Source organism: Zalophus californianus, chromosome 1 (genome assembly GCF_009762305.2).
Source record: "Zalophus californianus isolate mZalCal1 chromosome 1, mZalCal1.pri.v2, whole genome shotgun sequence".
NCBI classification, from domain to species: Eukaryota; Metazoa; Chordata; class Mammalia; order Carnivora; family Otariidae; genus Zalophus; species Zalophus californianus.
In genome coordinates this window covers 457,501-473,404 of record NC_045595.1, presented here as the reverse complement: position 1 = coordinate 473,404, position 15,904 = coordinate 457,501, and the positions used below count along the sequence as shown (strand labels likewise).

Genomic DNA, 15,904 nt, shown 5'->3' with positions numbered 1-15,904 from the left:
TGTGTGTGTTTTTCTGAGTTCATGGTAAATCCTAATACACACTTCACCAGGTTTCCCCTGATAGTGAGATTTTGCAAAATTGTACTACAGTATCACCACCAGAATGTCAACATCGATCCAATCCACCCACCTTATTTGGATTTCCCCATTTTTATGGGATAGAAGGGCTCCATCATGAGGGTCCCTCATGTTGCCCACCCTCCTTCCTTACCACCCCTACACCCTTACCCTGGCAGCCACTCATCTTTTCTCCATTCCCATAATGTCCTCATCACAAGGGTGATGTTAGGTGGACTCACAGATCACGTAACCTGGGGGGGGGGGGGTCTTTTTGTCCCACGTGATTCTGGGAGATCCGACCCAGGGCCTGTGTGTCTGCATGGGGTGTCCACGACTGCGTACTGCTGAGTGGTGTTCCGTGGGGCGGATGGATCTGTTTGCCCAACCACTCACCGGTTGTAGGACATGCGATCTGTTTCCAGCATTGGCTGCCACAGGTAAAGCTGCTGGGAACATATGTGAACAGGTTTTGTGTAATGGGACTTTTCATTTCTCTAAGACGAAGGCCCCAGAGCCCCCTCTTTACCTTCTTTTTTAAAAATTCATTTTCCCTGTGGCACCTGGGTGGCTCAGTCGTCAAGCATCTGCCTTCGGCTCAGGTCATGATCCCGGGGTCCTGGGATCGAGCCCCGCATCGGGCTCCCTGCTCTGCAGGAAGTCTGCTTCTCCCTCTCCCCCTGCTTGTGTTCCCTCTCTCGCTCGCTCTCTCTCTGTGTCAAATAAATAAATAAAATCCTTTTTTAAAAAATTCATTTTTGGGGGCGCCTGGGTGGCTCAGTTGGTTAAGCAACTGCCTTCGGCTCAGGTCATGATCCGGGGTCCTGGGATCGAGTCCCGCATCGGGCTCCCGGCTCAGCGGGGAGCCTGCTTCTCCCTCTGACCTTCTCCCCTCTCATGCTGTTTCTCTCTCTCTCTCTCTCTCTCTTTCAAATAAATAAATAAAATCTTAAAAAAATAAAATAAAAATTCATTTTTTCCCGCAGAAAAGGTGCCACTCCCTCTGCACACATCTCTTTTAGCCCCCACAACACACTTGGTCATTTATCCCACAAATGTTTACTCAGCCCTACTGTGTGCGGGGCCCTGGGACACAGTGGGGACCGAGTCAGACAGGCGGCCAGCAGGTGCCACAGGAGGACGTGGGGGTTGTGACGGGGGAGGCCAGGGCACATGGATGAGAGGGTCCCGGGGGGCTTTCCAGAGGAGGAGGCAGCTGAGCTGAGACCCGATGGGTGACTGAGAACAGCTGGCACAGCAAAGGGACCCGCGTGTGCAAAGGCCCAGAGGGCAGAGGGATGGCACCAGTTCAAGCAGCTGCCGAGAGACCATGAGTTGGGAGGGCGGGGGTGGGGGCGGGCGGGGGTGGCAGGGCCTGCGGGCAAAGGGGGAGAATTTCACCCTCTTGTCTCGCCCAGTCTGGAAGCTAGTGTTGGAAGCAAGAACGAGCAAGCTTCAGGGGCACCCGGCCGGCTCCGTCAGTGTGAGTGTGTGACTCTTGATCTCAGAGTCATGAGTGTGAGCCCCACGCTGGCCATGGGGCCTACTTAAAAAAAGAACCGGTAAGCTTCAGGCCGATGTCAAAATGGCCCTATGTTTTGGCTTCTTGGTCTCACAGTAACATCTCTGCCAAGTCGGATTGTTTGAAAGCCCATGACGTCCCCAGATAATCTGGGAGGACCGGGGCCCCCTCCCAGAGACGGGGGTTGCCCTGCGGGGTGAGCCTCAGCCTGCAGGGCTGTTGGGGGAAGGCTGAATTAACCCTCCCCAACCCCCCCTCCCCCCCACAGCCACACCCAAGTGGCCTCTGGGTAGGACTCGGACAGCTCCCAGGATTCAGGGTGGAGAAAGCGATGTGGTGGGACTTCTGCGCCCAGGCCTCCAAGCCCTTGAAGTGGCGCCTTTCAGAAGCTCTGCCAAGGGATGAGTCTGACTGTCCCCAGCCCACCAGGCTGGGAAGAAGCCAGGGCGGCCGCACTGAGGCATGAGCTCAAAGCCTTCTCGGGCCTCCTGGTCCAGCCCCAGAATGGTGGGTGACCGTCTGCGGCTGCCGGGCCAGCTTCTGCTTTGGGGCGGTTTGTCATGGAGCACACCCTGAGGTGTGCTCCTCACACCGGCAGCTCCGTGCTCCCAGGAGGACCTGTTTACTCAGTGATGCCCACCATTTCACCGGCAGGACTCTGAACACTTGCCGGCAGTAGCACTAGGACCTTATTTCTGCCGTTTAAAAATGCACACGGTGTTCACATTTTAATATTTCTGGAGAATGGGATGAAGCTTACAGTGCTACCATTGCAAGGCAGTGTGTGAAAAATGTCTGTTGATGCTTTGGGGGAAAGTTCCAGAGAGTGCCAGTATCCAAGTGTATTCAATTCCAGGAAATACAGAAATAACTCATTACAATATCAATAGCAGCAAATTTGTACGGAACCATCAGGAGGACAAGACGTTTTCACTATGATTATGTTGCACGGAAATAAAGACATTGATTATAACCATATAGTAGCAGCTGCTCTTCAAGCAGCCCCTGTCCCAGAGGGGCCCAGCTCTATCCCCCAGAGTTGGCCCAGAGAGGGGCAGCGCGTTCCCTCAGGACACACAGCCTGTGTGCTCCCTCGGGACACACACACGGCTCCCTGGCGTCTGGGTCCTGGCGGTCGCCGCGTGGGCGGCCAGGCGGTGCAACTCCGTGTGGGGGGCGGTGGGGTCTGAGGGTCCAGACCCCCGGTGCTGCGGGGGCCTCCGGGGAGCGCAGGGGCAGACCCGGAGGAAGGCCTGTCGGAAGTGGGAGCCCAGGAATGCGTAGAGCAGCGGATTCAGCGCGGAGTTGCTGTAGGACATGCAGTGTGCCCAGATCTTGAGCGCGTAAGCGGTGTAGCTGCGCGGGTGCCAGGCGCCCGCTGGGCCCACCGCCTGCAGCACCAGGAACAGCTGGATGGGGCCCCAGCAGGCAGCGAAGAGCAGGACCACCGCGGCCACCAGCCTGGAGACCCTGGCCCGCACGGCGCTAGCTCGCTCTGCCCCCAGCTGCCCCTGAGGGGTGGAGGAGAGGCTGTAGGCTGGCGGGGCAACCGTCGGAGCCCCCCTCCATTTTATTTATTTATTTTGTTTTGTTTTGTTTTGTTTTTTAAGCTCTATGCCCAACGTGGGGCTTGAACTCACGACCCCGAGATCAAGAGCTAGCCAGGGGCCCCCAGAGCTCCCCCTCTTGACCCCTGCGCATTCTCCCACTTTGCCACTCTCTCAGAGTCCTCCAGATGCGCCTCCCCACCCACCCAGCAGCACACCTGCAGGGCGCTGTCGGTGGCCGCGGGGCGCTCGGCGGTGCGGCCCAGGTGGCGCAGCATGGCCCCGTAGCAGGCACAGGTGGCGGCCAGCGGCAGCAGGTAGAGCGCCAGCAAGTTGTAGAGAGCGAAGGCCCGCTCGAGGGCGCGGCTGGGGAAGACCTCACTGCAGTAGGTGCGGGGCCCCGGCGAGAGGCGGTGCAGAGCGAGCACCGGCGCGGACACGGCCGCAGAGCCTGTACCACAGGGCAGCTTGAAGACCTTGCCCGAGGGACGAGAGGCGCCAGGAGGCCAGGACCCTGGTCCCCCCCAGGTGCCTCCTCGGGCAGCGTCACCGAGCGCCTCCCAGGCGCGGGGGGGCCCTCAGGGTGCGCGCCCTCGGTGGCTCTTCACAGGGAGCGCTATTGAGCCCACTTCCCAGATGCACGCACGACCGAGGGGCAGTTGGGGGTGGGGGTGGGGGCGCCCAAGGCACAAAGGCTTGTCCTCGCATTCCCGTGCGGCCCTCGCGCTGCACTCACCCACCCAGATGCCGAGGCTGACCGCCAGAGCCAGGCGGGGCGTGCGGCGGTGCAGGGCGCGCAGTGGGAACACGGTCACGTACCAGCGGTCCACGCTCATGGCGGTCAGAGTGGCGCACGTGGCCTGGACCGAGACCTGCGAGGGCCGAGAGCGGGGCGTTTCTCCCGGTGTTCGGTCTGGGGCCCGCCCCGTCTGCGCCCACCCTGCGGCTCCCCCCCTCAGACGTCCAAACACTCAGGCACAAACGGGACGCGTCCTCGGAAGGTCTCCAGGGGCCACGGGTTGAAGGGGCAGGAGAGTGGGACACCAGAGAGGGTCCCAGGATAGTGGAGGTTTGAGGGGGCCATTTGCGGTCCGCTGAGACCCGGGACGGAGACAGGGAGAGGCAGAGCCATCCTAGGATCGCGGGACGGGCGGGGCAAGAAGCCGCAGGGCTCAGATCGCCCTCTCTATGCCCGCCTCCGTATCCTTATCTCTCGCAACTGCGGGGGCCTCCCCACCGCGGCCCGTTCCAGGCTCCACCTCTTCCTCGGCCCCGCCCCACCCGCGGTCCAGCCCGCCCACACCCAGGCCCCGCCCCTTGGCCCTCCCCTCCCCCCACACCCCCAGCCCGTGCACCTGCTGCATGTAGTTGACGAACTTGCACATGAAGTCGCCCAGCACCCAGGCGGGCAGCGGGTAGAGCAAGGCCGTGAAGGGCACGCAGCACAACAGGAAGGTCACATCCGTGGCCGCCAAGTTGGCTGCAGGCAGGGAACGCACGGGGGGGGGCCTCAACCACCCAACGCCCCTGGCCCAGCCCCCTGGTCTTTGCATTTCTCCGAGTAACCAGCAGGACCGCTGGTGGGAAGGCCCCCCGACACCTTGGGCAGAGAATTTGGGGCACCCCCCCAGTCTCCCACTGTTACATTGCAAACATCCCCCCAGCACGGGCTTCATTAGCCATTCAAGCGCCAGTCCGCGGCTCGCCCCCTGTCTGGGCTGGAAGAGCCCGTGCAGGCCCCTGCCTCGCTGAGCTTCGGTCTCCCCGTCTGCAAACTGGAGACGGCGGTGCTAGCCCACCCGTCACCATCGAATAGAGAAAATGAGCACTCACCTGTGCCAGGTAGGCCGGCCCATCACACAAATGTGTGAACCGAACCATGGGGGCAAAGGTCGCAAACTGGGGGGTCCCGCAGCCCCTCCCCGGACTTCTGTTCATTGTTATAAGAGCCACATTTTAATCAGACACCGTCCTCAAGTGGCAGGGCCGAGCTCTCCGTGGGCCATTGTCCAAGCTCCCTTTGAACTACCCCGCATGGAACCCTCGCCCGCAGAGCTCTGGAGCTCTAGCCCAAGACAGCAGGGAGAGGGCCTGCGTGGAGGAGCCACGGCGCGCCGCTACGGGGCGCCGCGGCCGCTCTCCTCTCGCGGGGGGCCCCGGAGCGGCAGGCAGGGACCGTGCAGCTCACCTATGTAAAAGTTGGTCACCGTCCGCATCTGCTTGTGGCGGCAGATGACGAAAATGACAAGAGAGTTCCCTGCCAGGCCGAGGAGCATCAGCGCGGCGAAGAACAGCGGCACGAGCCAGGCGTCCACTGGCCGCGGCTCGGGGTCCGGGCCGTCCGAGGCGTCGGCCAGCGCCCCCCAGGACGCGTTGGGGGCCGACGTGGCCAGGGCGCTCATGGCTTCTCCGGCCTCTTCCTCCTGGCCGCCCGCCGGACTGCGCCCCGGGATCGCCGCGGGGACCCTCCTCCTGGCCGCCCGCTGGGGACACGCCCGCGGACCCCGGGGAAGGGTCTCGGCTGGAGGCCACCGCGTCTGGAGGGCGACTCCGCTCTGCTCCCGACGCAGCCCCTCGAATTTGTACCCTGCTGCCCCGCCTTCGCGCCTCCCCTGCAGCCGCTCGTCATTCCCGCTCCTTCCTGCGCGCCCCCCCATTCACGCGCACAGCAAACTTCTCCCCCTTTCTTCTCCTCGCACAGTCCGGCGAGCGAGCGCACAGGAGGGGACAGGCTGGAGGAGGGGCTTGGGGCTCAGGGGAGAGGGGCAAACTGCGTGGAGGTTGCTGTGGGCCCCAGAAGGACGATCCTAACAGCAGGTAGAGACTCTGAGGATGGGCAAACAGCCCGGACCAACACACAGACGCAAGAGCAGGCACCTTGTTAGTGGCCATGACTTTGACCTCTCAAGTGGCTGGGGCTCCAGATGCAAGCTGGGACACTGGAGAGCCATGGATGGCTCAGAGCAGGGCAGGGCTGCCCAGGATCTAGCGGTTAGAAGACGCCTGGTCTTAACTCAACCTCGCTAGGACTCCATTGCTGTAAATGGGAGAGACCGCCCCCCAACCTAACTGGCAGCGGATAGCAGATACTCCCACTGGGGACATGGGCACCTGTGCCCCTGGTGGTAGGAACCAGGTGGAGGGCAGTTTGCAAGGACACTGTTGGCCCCCCATCCAGAAATGGACCCCAGATACTACGCACGAGGCATGCCTCAGTGTGCCAGGATGTTCCTGCTATCACGGAGTACCACGCAGAGACAAAAAGATGCCACTGTTGACGAAAACACGACTAAGAGGTGGGGGAGGGGAGAAATGGGGAACATCCTGGCATTGAGGCACCTCGGTCATCTCCAGTGGGAGTGCAGAGCCTTGGAGAGGGCGCATTCCCTGTTCACCCTCTTTCCACCTTCAAAATGGTCTAGAAAATCAGAAAGGGAATGAGGAACAGCTTAGGATGAGGAGATCCAAGATTTTGCTAGGATGGAGGATCTCTTTGGGGGGGGGATGTTGTTGAGTCTAAGGGCCTGGGAGAGGACCTTTGAGGTGGGGGCCATGGGCAGCAGTGGCCACAGCAGCTCCTGGGCAGGCCAGGAGTCCAGGAGGGTGTTAGGCAGGTACCACACAGGTTTCCTGGGAAGGAGACTCCAGTATCAGGGTGAGGCCCACACTGCATCCTCTAGAATTAGCACATTCATTGAGCAGTTAGTCATCACGGGCCAGACCAGGGAACCAAAGGCTCCCGGTCCCCAGGGCCCCCTCCCCATCACTCTGCCCAGAAGTGCCCTCTCCTGGGATTTGTGTCACCACTGAGTCCTGTTGCCTCTTTTCACATTTATCTATGTGATGTCACACAGCACATGCTTTTTGGGGTCTTTTAGCAGCTCCTCCTCCTTATCATAACTCCTTCCTCACCTGTTGCTCTTTATCTGTTAAAGCAATCGGGTCATTTGACCTGCACAATTTCTAACAGGCTGCATGTGGTGGGTTATATCCCCATGGTGTCACTTCACATGGTCCCGGATCCCCACTCTTCTTCATGGACCTGGATCCCCACTCTTCTTGTAGACGGAAGGGTGGATTCTAGATTCCACAGTAGGTTTAATTCTCTTCTCTAAACCCTCTTGTAGCTCCCCATTGCCTCTGAACAAAAACCGGACCTCCCATCACGGGACCGCCAGGCTCACGGATCCACCCTCTGCCGCCTACCTCCATCCCCCTCGTGCTCACTCATCACACTGCTCTGGTCACTCTGGATGCCGCAGGGCCTTTGCACTGGCTGTTCTCTCCGCCTGATTCGCCCTTCCCACTTTGCAGCTTACCAGTCTCTCTCTCAGAGAACTCCTCTTCCCTACCCACTCAGTGGGGAAGGGGTCTGTCTTGGTCCCTGCTGCATCCCCAGAGCTCGTCACTGGGCCCTGCCCACAGGGGGCGTTTGTGAAATGAATAAATCCTTAAAGGTGGAAGGGGGTGGGATGTTGTCCTACTTTTAGAGATGAGTAAACTGATGCACCCAGACCATGCTCCCCGCGCTGCGCTGGAACAGAGGGCTGGGAGGGGCTGGTGGAAGGAAATGCCAACTTGGTGTTGGGGGTTGGGTGGTCTGGGGCTTGGGTCATTTCATCTGTCCCCCGCCTCTGAAACGGATGTCCCCCTCTTTCCTGGCTACCCAGGCCTCAGTTTCCCCGGCCATCTACTGGAGGCTGGGTGCTCCCCCCCCCCCCCCCCCCCCCCCCCGCAGCCCGGCTTCAGGGGCAAGGATCACGCTACCTCCCCCCTCAGTTTCTTCGTCTGTTCCTCCGGGCTGGGTGTCCCCCATCCCACACCCGCAGACTGGGGGCTTGGCCGCGGTCCCCGTTCTCCGCCTCGGTTTTCCCGTTTGTCCCCGGGGCTGGGGGCTCGCCACCCGCAGCCCGGGATCTAGCTGGCTGCGTGGCCTCGGCCCCCGCCCCGCGCGTCCGGCCTCCAGGCTCCGCCCCGGCCCGCCTCTGGGCGCCCGTCACTTCCTGCTCGGCCCCGAGAGGGCCCTGCCGGGCGGCGGCGACAACACAAGTCGAGCCATGGTCGCGCTGGAGAACCCGGAGGGCGGCTCGGAGGAGGCGGTGGCGGCGGTGGGAAGCGCCCCAGGCGGGCGGCGGACGCTGTGAGCGCGGCGGGGCGGGCGGGCCATGCCTCCTGGGACTCCAGCACCCCCTCCTCTCCTCTCTCCCCTCCTGTCTGGCTGCAGCCCCAGGCTGTCCCGCCCCTTTTCTTTGAGGAGACCCCAGACCGCGGTGGGGGTGGGGTTAGGGGGCTTCGTTGCCACCCGGGGAAATCCCATCCCCGACACGCCCGAGTATTTGGGCAGAGGGGGCACACCCCGTTTATGCGTTTACATGCCTCCGGGGCCCAGAGGTGCCCCCCCGACCCCATGCCCGGGTATTGACTCACTTTGGGGGGGTCTCATGCGCCTTGTCACCGGCTCAGGTGAGGTGGTGCCGCTGCGCGCGGTGTCCCCGGAAACCGCTTTGGTGTTGTTCTGGGTATTTACCCACAAGCCGCTCTTCTTGTCCCCAAGCTGGGTAGGTACCCCACAGCCAGTCCTGCGCTTCCCTGTGGGGATTATCAGCCCCCCACCTCCTGAGTAGACAGGGCTCTTTGTTCCTGAGTACTTGACAGATTAAATGTGTGCGGTGCTTAAAATCCTGGGTCAGCAGGAGCTGAAGAGGGTGGAGCCACCCGCTCTGGGTACAGACCCCAAAGGGTCTGGGACAGATTCCTGTTTAATCAGGGTGTTCCCGCAGAAACCCGTGCCATCCACCCTGTGGTCCTGGTTTGGGGGGGGCAAGGAGACCACTGCCTCCTCTGTGTGCTGGGCCAGCCGCCTGAGCAGTATATGCCTCGGTTTCCCCATCTGTAAAATGAGATATAAATAGTGGCCTCTTCTCAGAATGGCTGGGATGGGGTGGGGAGAGGTCAACGACCATGTGCTCAGCAGAAGGAAGCATCCGTTTTTTTCTTTTCTTTTTTAAGATTTTATTTATTTGACAGAGAGAGAATGAGCAGGGGGAGTGGCAGAGGGAGAAGCAGACTCCCCTCTGAGCGGGGGGCATGTGGGGCTCAATCCCAGGACTCCGAGATTATGACCCAAGCCAAAGTCAAATGCTTAACCAACTGAGCCACCCAGAGGCCCCAGGAGCATCCATTCTTTAACTATTATCTGAAACATCTTATTATTTAATTTGTTTCATTATTGTTTCATTATTACACTTATTATTACCTCCTTGTGATTTCCACCTGGGCCTTTACCCAGAAGCCATGTGGGTCTCTACAGATGTGGGTAGTTACCTTCTTTTAAGGGGCCTTACCCATGCAAAGTGGGTATTAACCTGCCAGTGGGTCCCCACTGATGTACCCCGGTGTTCCTTCACCCCTGTGTGTCCCCGGGGGTGTGGTCACTGCTGGGGGCCCCAGCTGGCCCCACCCCAGCCTGAGTCACCTCTCCACTCTGAGCCTTCCCCCGCCTCGGTTTCCTGCTTCGGGAAATAGGTTCCTCTCTTGCCTCTTCCTGGGGGAGGGGACTTGTGCCAGAGAAAGTAGATTTTAGCCCAAGAGAACAGGTGTCAAAAGGTCTCATTTCAAAACCTGCAGGGAACAGAATTTGGGGAGACACAGGGGCCTATTCTCCCCAAACTCAAACCTGATTTAGCAGGTGTTTCTACCTTGGGCCTGTCCACCTTCATTGGGCACAAGCAACTTTCACGATGCAGACACTTCCCGAGGCCCGTCGGGTCCAGGAAGCCAAAGGTGCCCTGTCTGGGTCCTCAGTTTCCCCATCGGTAAAGTGGTCTCTTTGGGTGGCCTGGAAAATAGCTGAACTGGCCCTTCGGCAGGTGCTGGGGACACTCCTCTTTGTAAGTGTCTGATGTGGGAGGTGAGGAGTAAGTAGTGAACAGATACGTGGACCAGCTGATTGGGCTAGTCAGGAGCAGGGTGGTTTCTCCCAGGAGGTGACATCTGAACAGAGACCAGAATGTTCTGAGAAAGTGTACTTGAGGCAGAAGGCTCAACATGTGCAAAGGCCCTGAGGCAGACTGTTCCTGGTCTGGAGCAGAGGACCCCCAACCTTCATTACAAATCTGAGTTGCTGGGTATCTGTGGGCTGCTGCTTCTGCCCTCCCAGTTCCACTGTCCTCTCTTTCTTGAGTGGGGGTCCGGGCCCCGCAGTTGACCCTGGAGGCCACATGTTTCTTGCCTTCTGCTGGAATTTGGTTGAAGTCAGCAAGCTTGAGTTGGTGGTGGGACTCAATTCCCGGTGCTCAGCTCAGTGCATGAGGCCCACGAGGTGGTGGTGAGCCCTCCGAAAGCCTGTGGGGCCAGGCACAGACCCCTGTGTTCCCGGTACAGGACAGGGCAGGGCTGGGCCTTGCCCTGAGCGTTCTGGGGAGCCATGCATGGTGGTGGCGCAGGGGAGGGCCCGGCTGGGACTTAACTAGGTAGGGGCATGGAACTCTGTGGGCTCAGAGAAGCAGGAGGTTGAATGGTTCGAGGGGAGTGTTCCCATTCAGGCCAGGTTCAAATCCTGGCTCTGCCACCCTCGTGAGGTGGTGGGGAAGCCCCATGTCCCGAGGGCTCAGCCCTGCCCTGACATTTCCTGATAGGTCCCCCCGGATGCGGACTCTGTTATCGGCCCCAGCAGGCTGCTATTCTGGACTTGGTCCAGCTGCCAGGGTAGAGACACAAGCACTGGAGCCCTGGGGAGGCCGTGGGTGAGCTGGGGCTCACAGTGGGGGTGCTCGGGCCTCAGGGAGGCAGCCCTCAGGTTGGAGCCAGCCTCACAGTCACTGGCTCTGTGCTGACTTGATTTGCCTCGTCCTGTCTTTGCTGCCTTCTTTGCAATGGTGGGATCTCGGTTTAGGGACTCTGTGCCTCAGTTGCAATTCTGTATAATGGGCATCAGCTTGATATCCCTGGTCTCCTGGCATGATCGTAATGGTGAAAATGAACATTCAGTCCAGAGACAATGCTGTGATCAACAGTGCGACATAGGGGGTGAGCTCCCCATAACAGGAGGAAACCAAGCAGGCAGTGCCTGAAGTCAGTGGGGCAGGTGCCTGTCCTGGCCCTCTTGGCTCCGAGTGTCCCCTTTCAGACCCACGGGCACCTTTTTATCTTCGCTTTGCAGAGAGTGAGCTGAGGCTCCAGGTAACACAGCGAAGCATCCTAGCTGGGATATGAACTCAGGGCTGAGATTCCAGGGTCCACCCAGTGCCTCTTCCTGTGTGTTCCTGTTGATGGGTGCTTGTTCACGTGTGAGTTTATTCATGAGGCAACAGCATGGATTTGGGTGGAAACTGTTAACTACCGAGCCTTGGGCCACTTACCTGCTCCACTGGGACGGTCAGGCAGTGCGGAGTCTCATCAGCCTGTTTGGTTTTTGATCAAGACGTGATGGCCATTCTATATCGTACAGATACTTAATGCTGGGGACGCTTTACATATGTATGGACCCTGAGGAGCACTGACTTCCTTCCTAACCCCTGCAAGGGTACTTGTCTCCACCATCCTAGAGTTTCATGGTTTGGAGGGGAGAGGCCACACTTCTGTTTTTAGTTTTTGTCCTGGGAACTTGGGGTACTAGGAAAGTTTGGAGGGGTATTTTGGACTCTCGGTTCCACTCAGTCTTGGAATCGTGGGATTATTTTGAGAACTGATCCGGCGTCCCCGGCATGGCTGTGAATGTCTGCGTGGGGATTACCGTGTTGTGGGCGAGGTGGGCAGTTACCAATGAAGTAGAATGTACCGCGATCAGAAAAACAAAGCAGTGAGGTTTACACAGGGGGTCGGGGGCTCTTGAGAGGTTTGAACAGAGCCAAAGCAGATGAGTGAGTGAGCCATTCAGAGTCTGGGGGAGCATGCACTGGGCAGGGGGCACTGCCCGTGCAGAGGCCCCCAGGTGGGACTGTGCCCGGCATGCTGGCGGGGCGGCAAGGAGGCCATGTGCTCTCAGCCTGTGGTCTGGGGGTCCTCGGGGGCTGACCAGGAAGGTGGGAACTCCTTGCCAGGACATTTCCATCTAGCGCGCCCTCCCACTCCCTGTGTCTGCAGGTGGCCCTCGAGTCCCCAGTGGGGGTCCCGGCCAAGCTGCTAATCCATCTCCACCATTAGTGCCATTTGCCTGCAGGAGGACAGATTAGTTCCGAGGAGGCCACTCCAGCCCCACCTCTGGGCACATCTCAGGGGGACTCCGGGGACTTGAGGCAGATGGGCTCAGGCATCACCTTGAGCTTCTGGGGGCTGTTGCCTGGTTTATCTGCTGCTGGCACGGGAGATGCTCCATTAAATCAAGTCTCCTGAGAGACTCCCAGAGGAGGGTGGTGGTCAAATCCTGGAGACTCTGGGTCCTGCCAGCTTGCAGTTACAATCTGGAAGCCTGGGGGAGAGGGGAGAAGCTTTTCTTGGCCACCCACCCACAGTGTGAATTTGGGCAAGTGTCTTCTCTTCTCCGGGCCCCAGTTTCCTAATCCGTCGTCACAATTGTACAGGCCTCCTGGGTGATGTGACCATGAAACAAAATGAAATTTTTTTTTAAAGATTTTATTTATTTAATTGACAGAGAGAGACAGAGAGAGAGGGAACACAAGCAGGGGGAGTGGGAGAGGGAGAAGCAGGCTTCCCGCCGAGCAGGGAGCCCGATGCGGGGCCCGATCCCAGGACCCTGGGACCATGACCGGAGCTGAAGGCAGTTGCTTAACCAACTGAGCCACCCCGGCGCCCCAAAACAAAATGAAATTTGAAGGGTCTAGGCTTCCACAGAGCTCCCCATTGCTGAGGGAAACCAAGCAGGTGATGGCTATGGTACAGGGGCTGTAATGGGGTTCTGCCTGGGGGTCCTGGCCTGTGTTGGCCCTGAGGCCTGCCTCCCCACCCCAACCCCGGCCCACAGGCCCCTTCCGGGCTGCCTGCCCGCTCTAGCTGGCTCCCAGGTGAAGAGGCTGTCAGCCTCCAAGCGGAAACAACACTTCATCAACCAGGCTGTGCGGAACTCAGACCTCGTGCCCAAGGCCAAGGGGCGGAAGAGCCTCCAGCGCCTAGAGAACAGTGAGCAGGGCTTGGGGGCACCTCCTGGGGGTTCCTAGGGCTCACATGAGAATGGTGTGTATGTTGGTATTATCTGTTGTTTTTGCCAAGAGTCTGACCCTGAGCTGGGCAATGCTGGGGCTGGGCCTTAAGGAGCTCTGGGCATTGGAGCTTGGGTTTTCAAAGATGTCCAGGAGTTCAACAAGCCAGGGAGGAGTAGGAGTTCTGGAGGTCGAGGCTAGATGGTGTCTGTGCCTTCTGGGAAAGACAGTTGGAGCTTGGAGGTGGGGAGACTGGTGTGAGCCAGAGGGTAAAGGCCTTAAATGCAGAGACCAGGAGTTTCTGTGGAGACTGGGGGGCCCCAAGTGCCACCCCCCCCCCAGCCCAGAGACCATCTGTTTCCATCTAGCCCAGTACCTCCTAACCCTGCTGGAGACAGACGGGGGCACAGCTGGTCTGGACGATGGGGACCTGGCCCCCCCGGCAGCACCCGGGATCTTCGCAGAGGCCTGCAGCAATGAGACCTACATGGAGGTGGGGCTCCCGCACCCTCCTCCCCCCTCTGCTCTGGCCGCACTGGCCCCGCTCTCGTTCTCACCGCACCTGGCCCGTGCTGGTCCCTCCCTCAGGAGGGCCCGTCTGCACCCATCCCCCTCTGGTCCCTTGATGAACACCCTCTCTGTCTCCCTCGGGCTCCCCAGACCAAGCCAGAGCTCCCACCACACCCCAGAACTTCCCAGCACTCCTGATTCACCTGCCCATCATTGGGAATGAATGAGTCCACTGGGGGCGTGTTTGGCCCATGTCACTCCCCTGCCCCAGACAGGCAGGTCTGCGGGTACCCCACAAACTCCTGGCCAAGCCCAGTGGGCAGATGTGTCTCCGAGGAGTCTGTCCACACACTCTGGCCCTCTGTGCCCATTGGCTAAATGGAGAACCTGGGGCTGGAGACGCGCAGTCATTAGCCTGGGTCCTGCCTGCCTCTCTTCCAGGTCTGGAATGACTTCATGAACCGCTCTGGGGAGGAACAGGAAAGGGTTCTCCGCTACCTGGAGGATGCGGGCAAGAGCAAGACACGGAGGAGGGGGCCTGGCCGCGGGGAGGACCGACGGAGAGGTGCGGGCCTAGACGGGAGGTTGGGAGGACCAGAGGAATGGAGGGGGGCCTGGCTGATCGTGGTTTGGGCCGGCCAGGAACGGGTGGGGAGGAGCCTGGTGCCTGGGCCGTACCTGGGGGGGTGGGGACAGGTAGGGAGGAACCTGGTGCCTGGGCGGCGGTGGGGGTGGGGGGGCTTGTGGCAGGGACCGTGCCCTGGGGGACGGGTGGGGAGGAGCCTGGCGAGTGGGCGGTGCCCGGGGCCGGTGGGGAGGAGCCTGGCGAGTGGGCGGTGCCCGGGGCCTGTGGGGAGGAGCCTGGCTTGTGGGCGGTGCCCGGGGCCGGTGGGGAGGAGCCTGGCTTGTGGGCGGTGCCCGGGGCCGGTGGGGAGGAGCCTGGTGAGTGGGCGGTGCCCGGGGCCGGTGGGGAGGAGCCTGGCGAGTGGGCGGTGCCCGGGGCCGGTGGGGAGGAGCCTGGCTTGTGGGCGGTGCCCGGGGCCGGTGGGGAGGAGCCTGGCTTGTGGGCGGTGCCCGGGGCCGGTGGGGAGGAGCCTGGCTTGTGGGCGGTGCCCGGGGCCGGTGGGGAGGAGCCTGGCTTGTGGGCAGGCCAGAGGCTTGCTCCAGCGGCTGCCCCACTCAAGGAAATCTTGTAGAGGACCCGGCCTACACACCTCGTGACTGCTTCCAGCGCATCAGCAGGCGTCTGAGAGCCGTCCTCAAGCGGAGCCGCATCCCCATGGTGAATACCAGGCCAGGCCTCATCTTTCTCCACCTGCTTGGTCTTTCTTGATGGCCTTTCTCACCTTCTGAATTGGCGGTGGTGTGATGGGAGATCTTTTACCCAGTGCAGGTGGTGTTGGTGGAGACGAGGCAGAATACAGACCAGATCAGTGTGATCAGCCTGCAGGAGCCAGGGCTGGGAAAGGGCTTTCCCTGAGGGCCGGGGGGGGGGGGGGGGGGGGCAGGGACAATGCGGGTCGGTACTGCAGGATGTGTAGGAGTTCACGAGGCAGAAGGCACAGGAGTTCAACAGTATGGCGATATCTCAGTCCTGCTATCTTTGGAAAGGGTTAGGTAGCCTCGTGTAGCAGGTCAAAGGCCACATTTGAAGCTAGGACTCTGGCCTCCAAAGGCAGCCCTGGGCACGGGGCCTGGACAGCTTGTCCACAGTTTCACGGTTGGCCTCACCCCTAGACCCGTTTCTCCTGCAGGAAACGCTGGAGACCTGGGAGGAGCGGTTGCTGAGGTTCTTCTCTGTGTCTCCCCAGGCCGTGTACACGGCCATGCTGGACAACAGGTGACTGGGTGGGAGTGAGCGCCGTGTGCTCCGCCAGGGGTCTGGCTCTGGCCCGCGGCCACTTACCATCCATTCCCCTCCAGTTTCGAGAGGCTCCTGCTTCACGCCATCTGCCAGTACATGGACCTCATCTCAGCCAGTAAGTGCTGCTGGCCCGCAGGACCCCACCTGGCTGATGCAGCCCAGGGAAGCCAAGGCCAGAGTCACGCAGGGTCTGGTTACTCAGGGGGAGACTTCTCGGGGAGGAGGGGCGGCATGAGCAGAGGGTGGGTGGTGGGACTGATGATGACGAATGGAATGATGAATGGTGATGCATTCATTCATCAGAGGC

The 15,904-nt window shown here is 60.4% G+C and overlaps 2 protein-coding genes across 3 annotated transcripts in view; one reads left to right on the top strand and one right to left on the bottom strand.

Moving 5' to 3' along the window:
• Positions 1–2,300: 2,300 nt before the first annotated feature.
• KISS1R (KISS1 receptor) lies at positions 2,301–6,534 on the bottom strand. Its single transcript, XM_027586240.1, has 5 exons — positions 5,315–6,534; positions 4,482–4,606; positions 3,863–3,998; positions 3,345–3,577; positions 2,301–3,090 (listed from the first exon to the last, which is right to left on the bottom strand). The coding sequence occupies exons 1-5, from the start codon at positions 5,781–5,783 to the stop codon at positions 2,647–2,649; spliced, it is 1,407 nt and encodes a 468-aa protein (XP_027442041.1). The 5' UTR covers positions 5,784–6,534; the 3' UTR covers positions 2,301–2,646.
• A 1,597-nt stretch (positions 6,535–8,131) lies between these two features.
• The window catches only part of R3HDM4 (R3H domain containing 4), a 9,528-nt gene continuing 1,755 nt past the window's right edge, over positions 8,132–15,904 (top strand). The window contains exons 1-7 of one of the 2 annotated variants that reach the window (XM_027587163.2): positions 8,132–8,266; positions 13,049–13,203; positions 13,592–13,716; positions 14,175–14,298; positions 14,930–15,015; positions 15,545–15,573; positions 15,657–15,712. In XM_027587163.2, the coding sequence (XP_027442964.1) occupies positions 8,184–8,266; positions 13,049–13,203; positions 13,592–13,716; positions 14,175–14,298; positions 14,930–15,015; positions 15,545–15,573; positions 15,657–15,712 (658 nt within the window). In that variant the 5' untranslated portion in view covers positions 8,132–8,183. Of the gene's footprint in view, positions 8,267–13,048; positions 13,204–13,591; positions 13,717–14,174; positions 14,299–14,929; positions 15,016–15,487; positions 15,574–15,656; positions 15,713–15,904 lie in introns of both variants that reach the window. The other variant, XM_027587162.2, reaches the window with a different exon arrangement.

Excerpts from the sequence above, each read along its gene's own strand:
- KISS1R (XM_027586240.1), bottom strand. The coding sequence starts at position 5,783 with ATGGGGGGGCGCGCAGGAAGGAGCGGGAATGACGAGCGGCTGCAGGGG. Across the intron at positions 3,999-4,481 it reads TCGTCAACTACATGCAGCAG|GTCTCGGTCCAGGCCACGTG; the intron begins GTGCACGGGCTG and ends CGGCCCTCGCAG. Across the intron at positions 3,091-3,344 it reads CCACCGACAGCGCCCTGCAG|GGGCAGCTGGGGGCAGAGCG; the intron begins GTGTGCTGCTGG and ends TCCACCCCTCAG.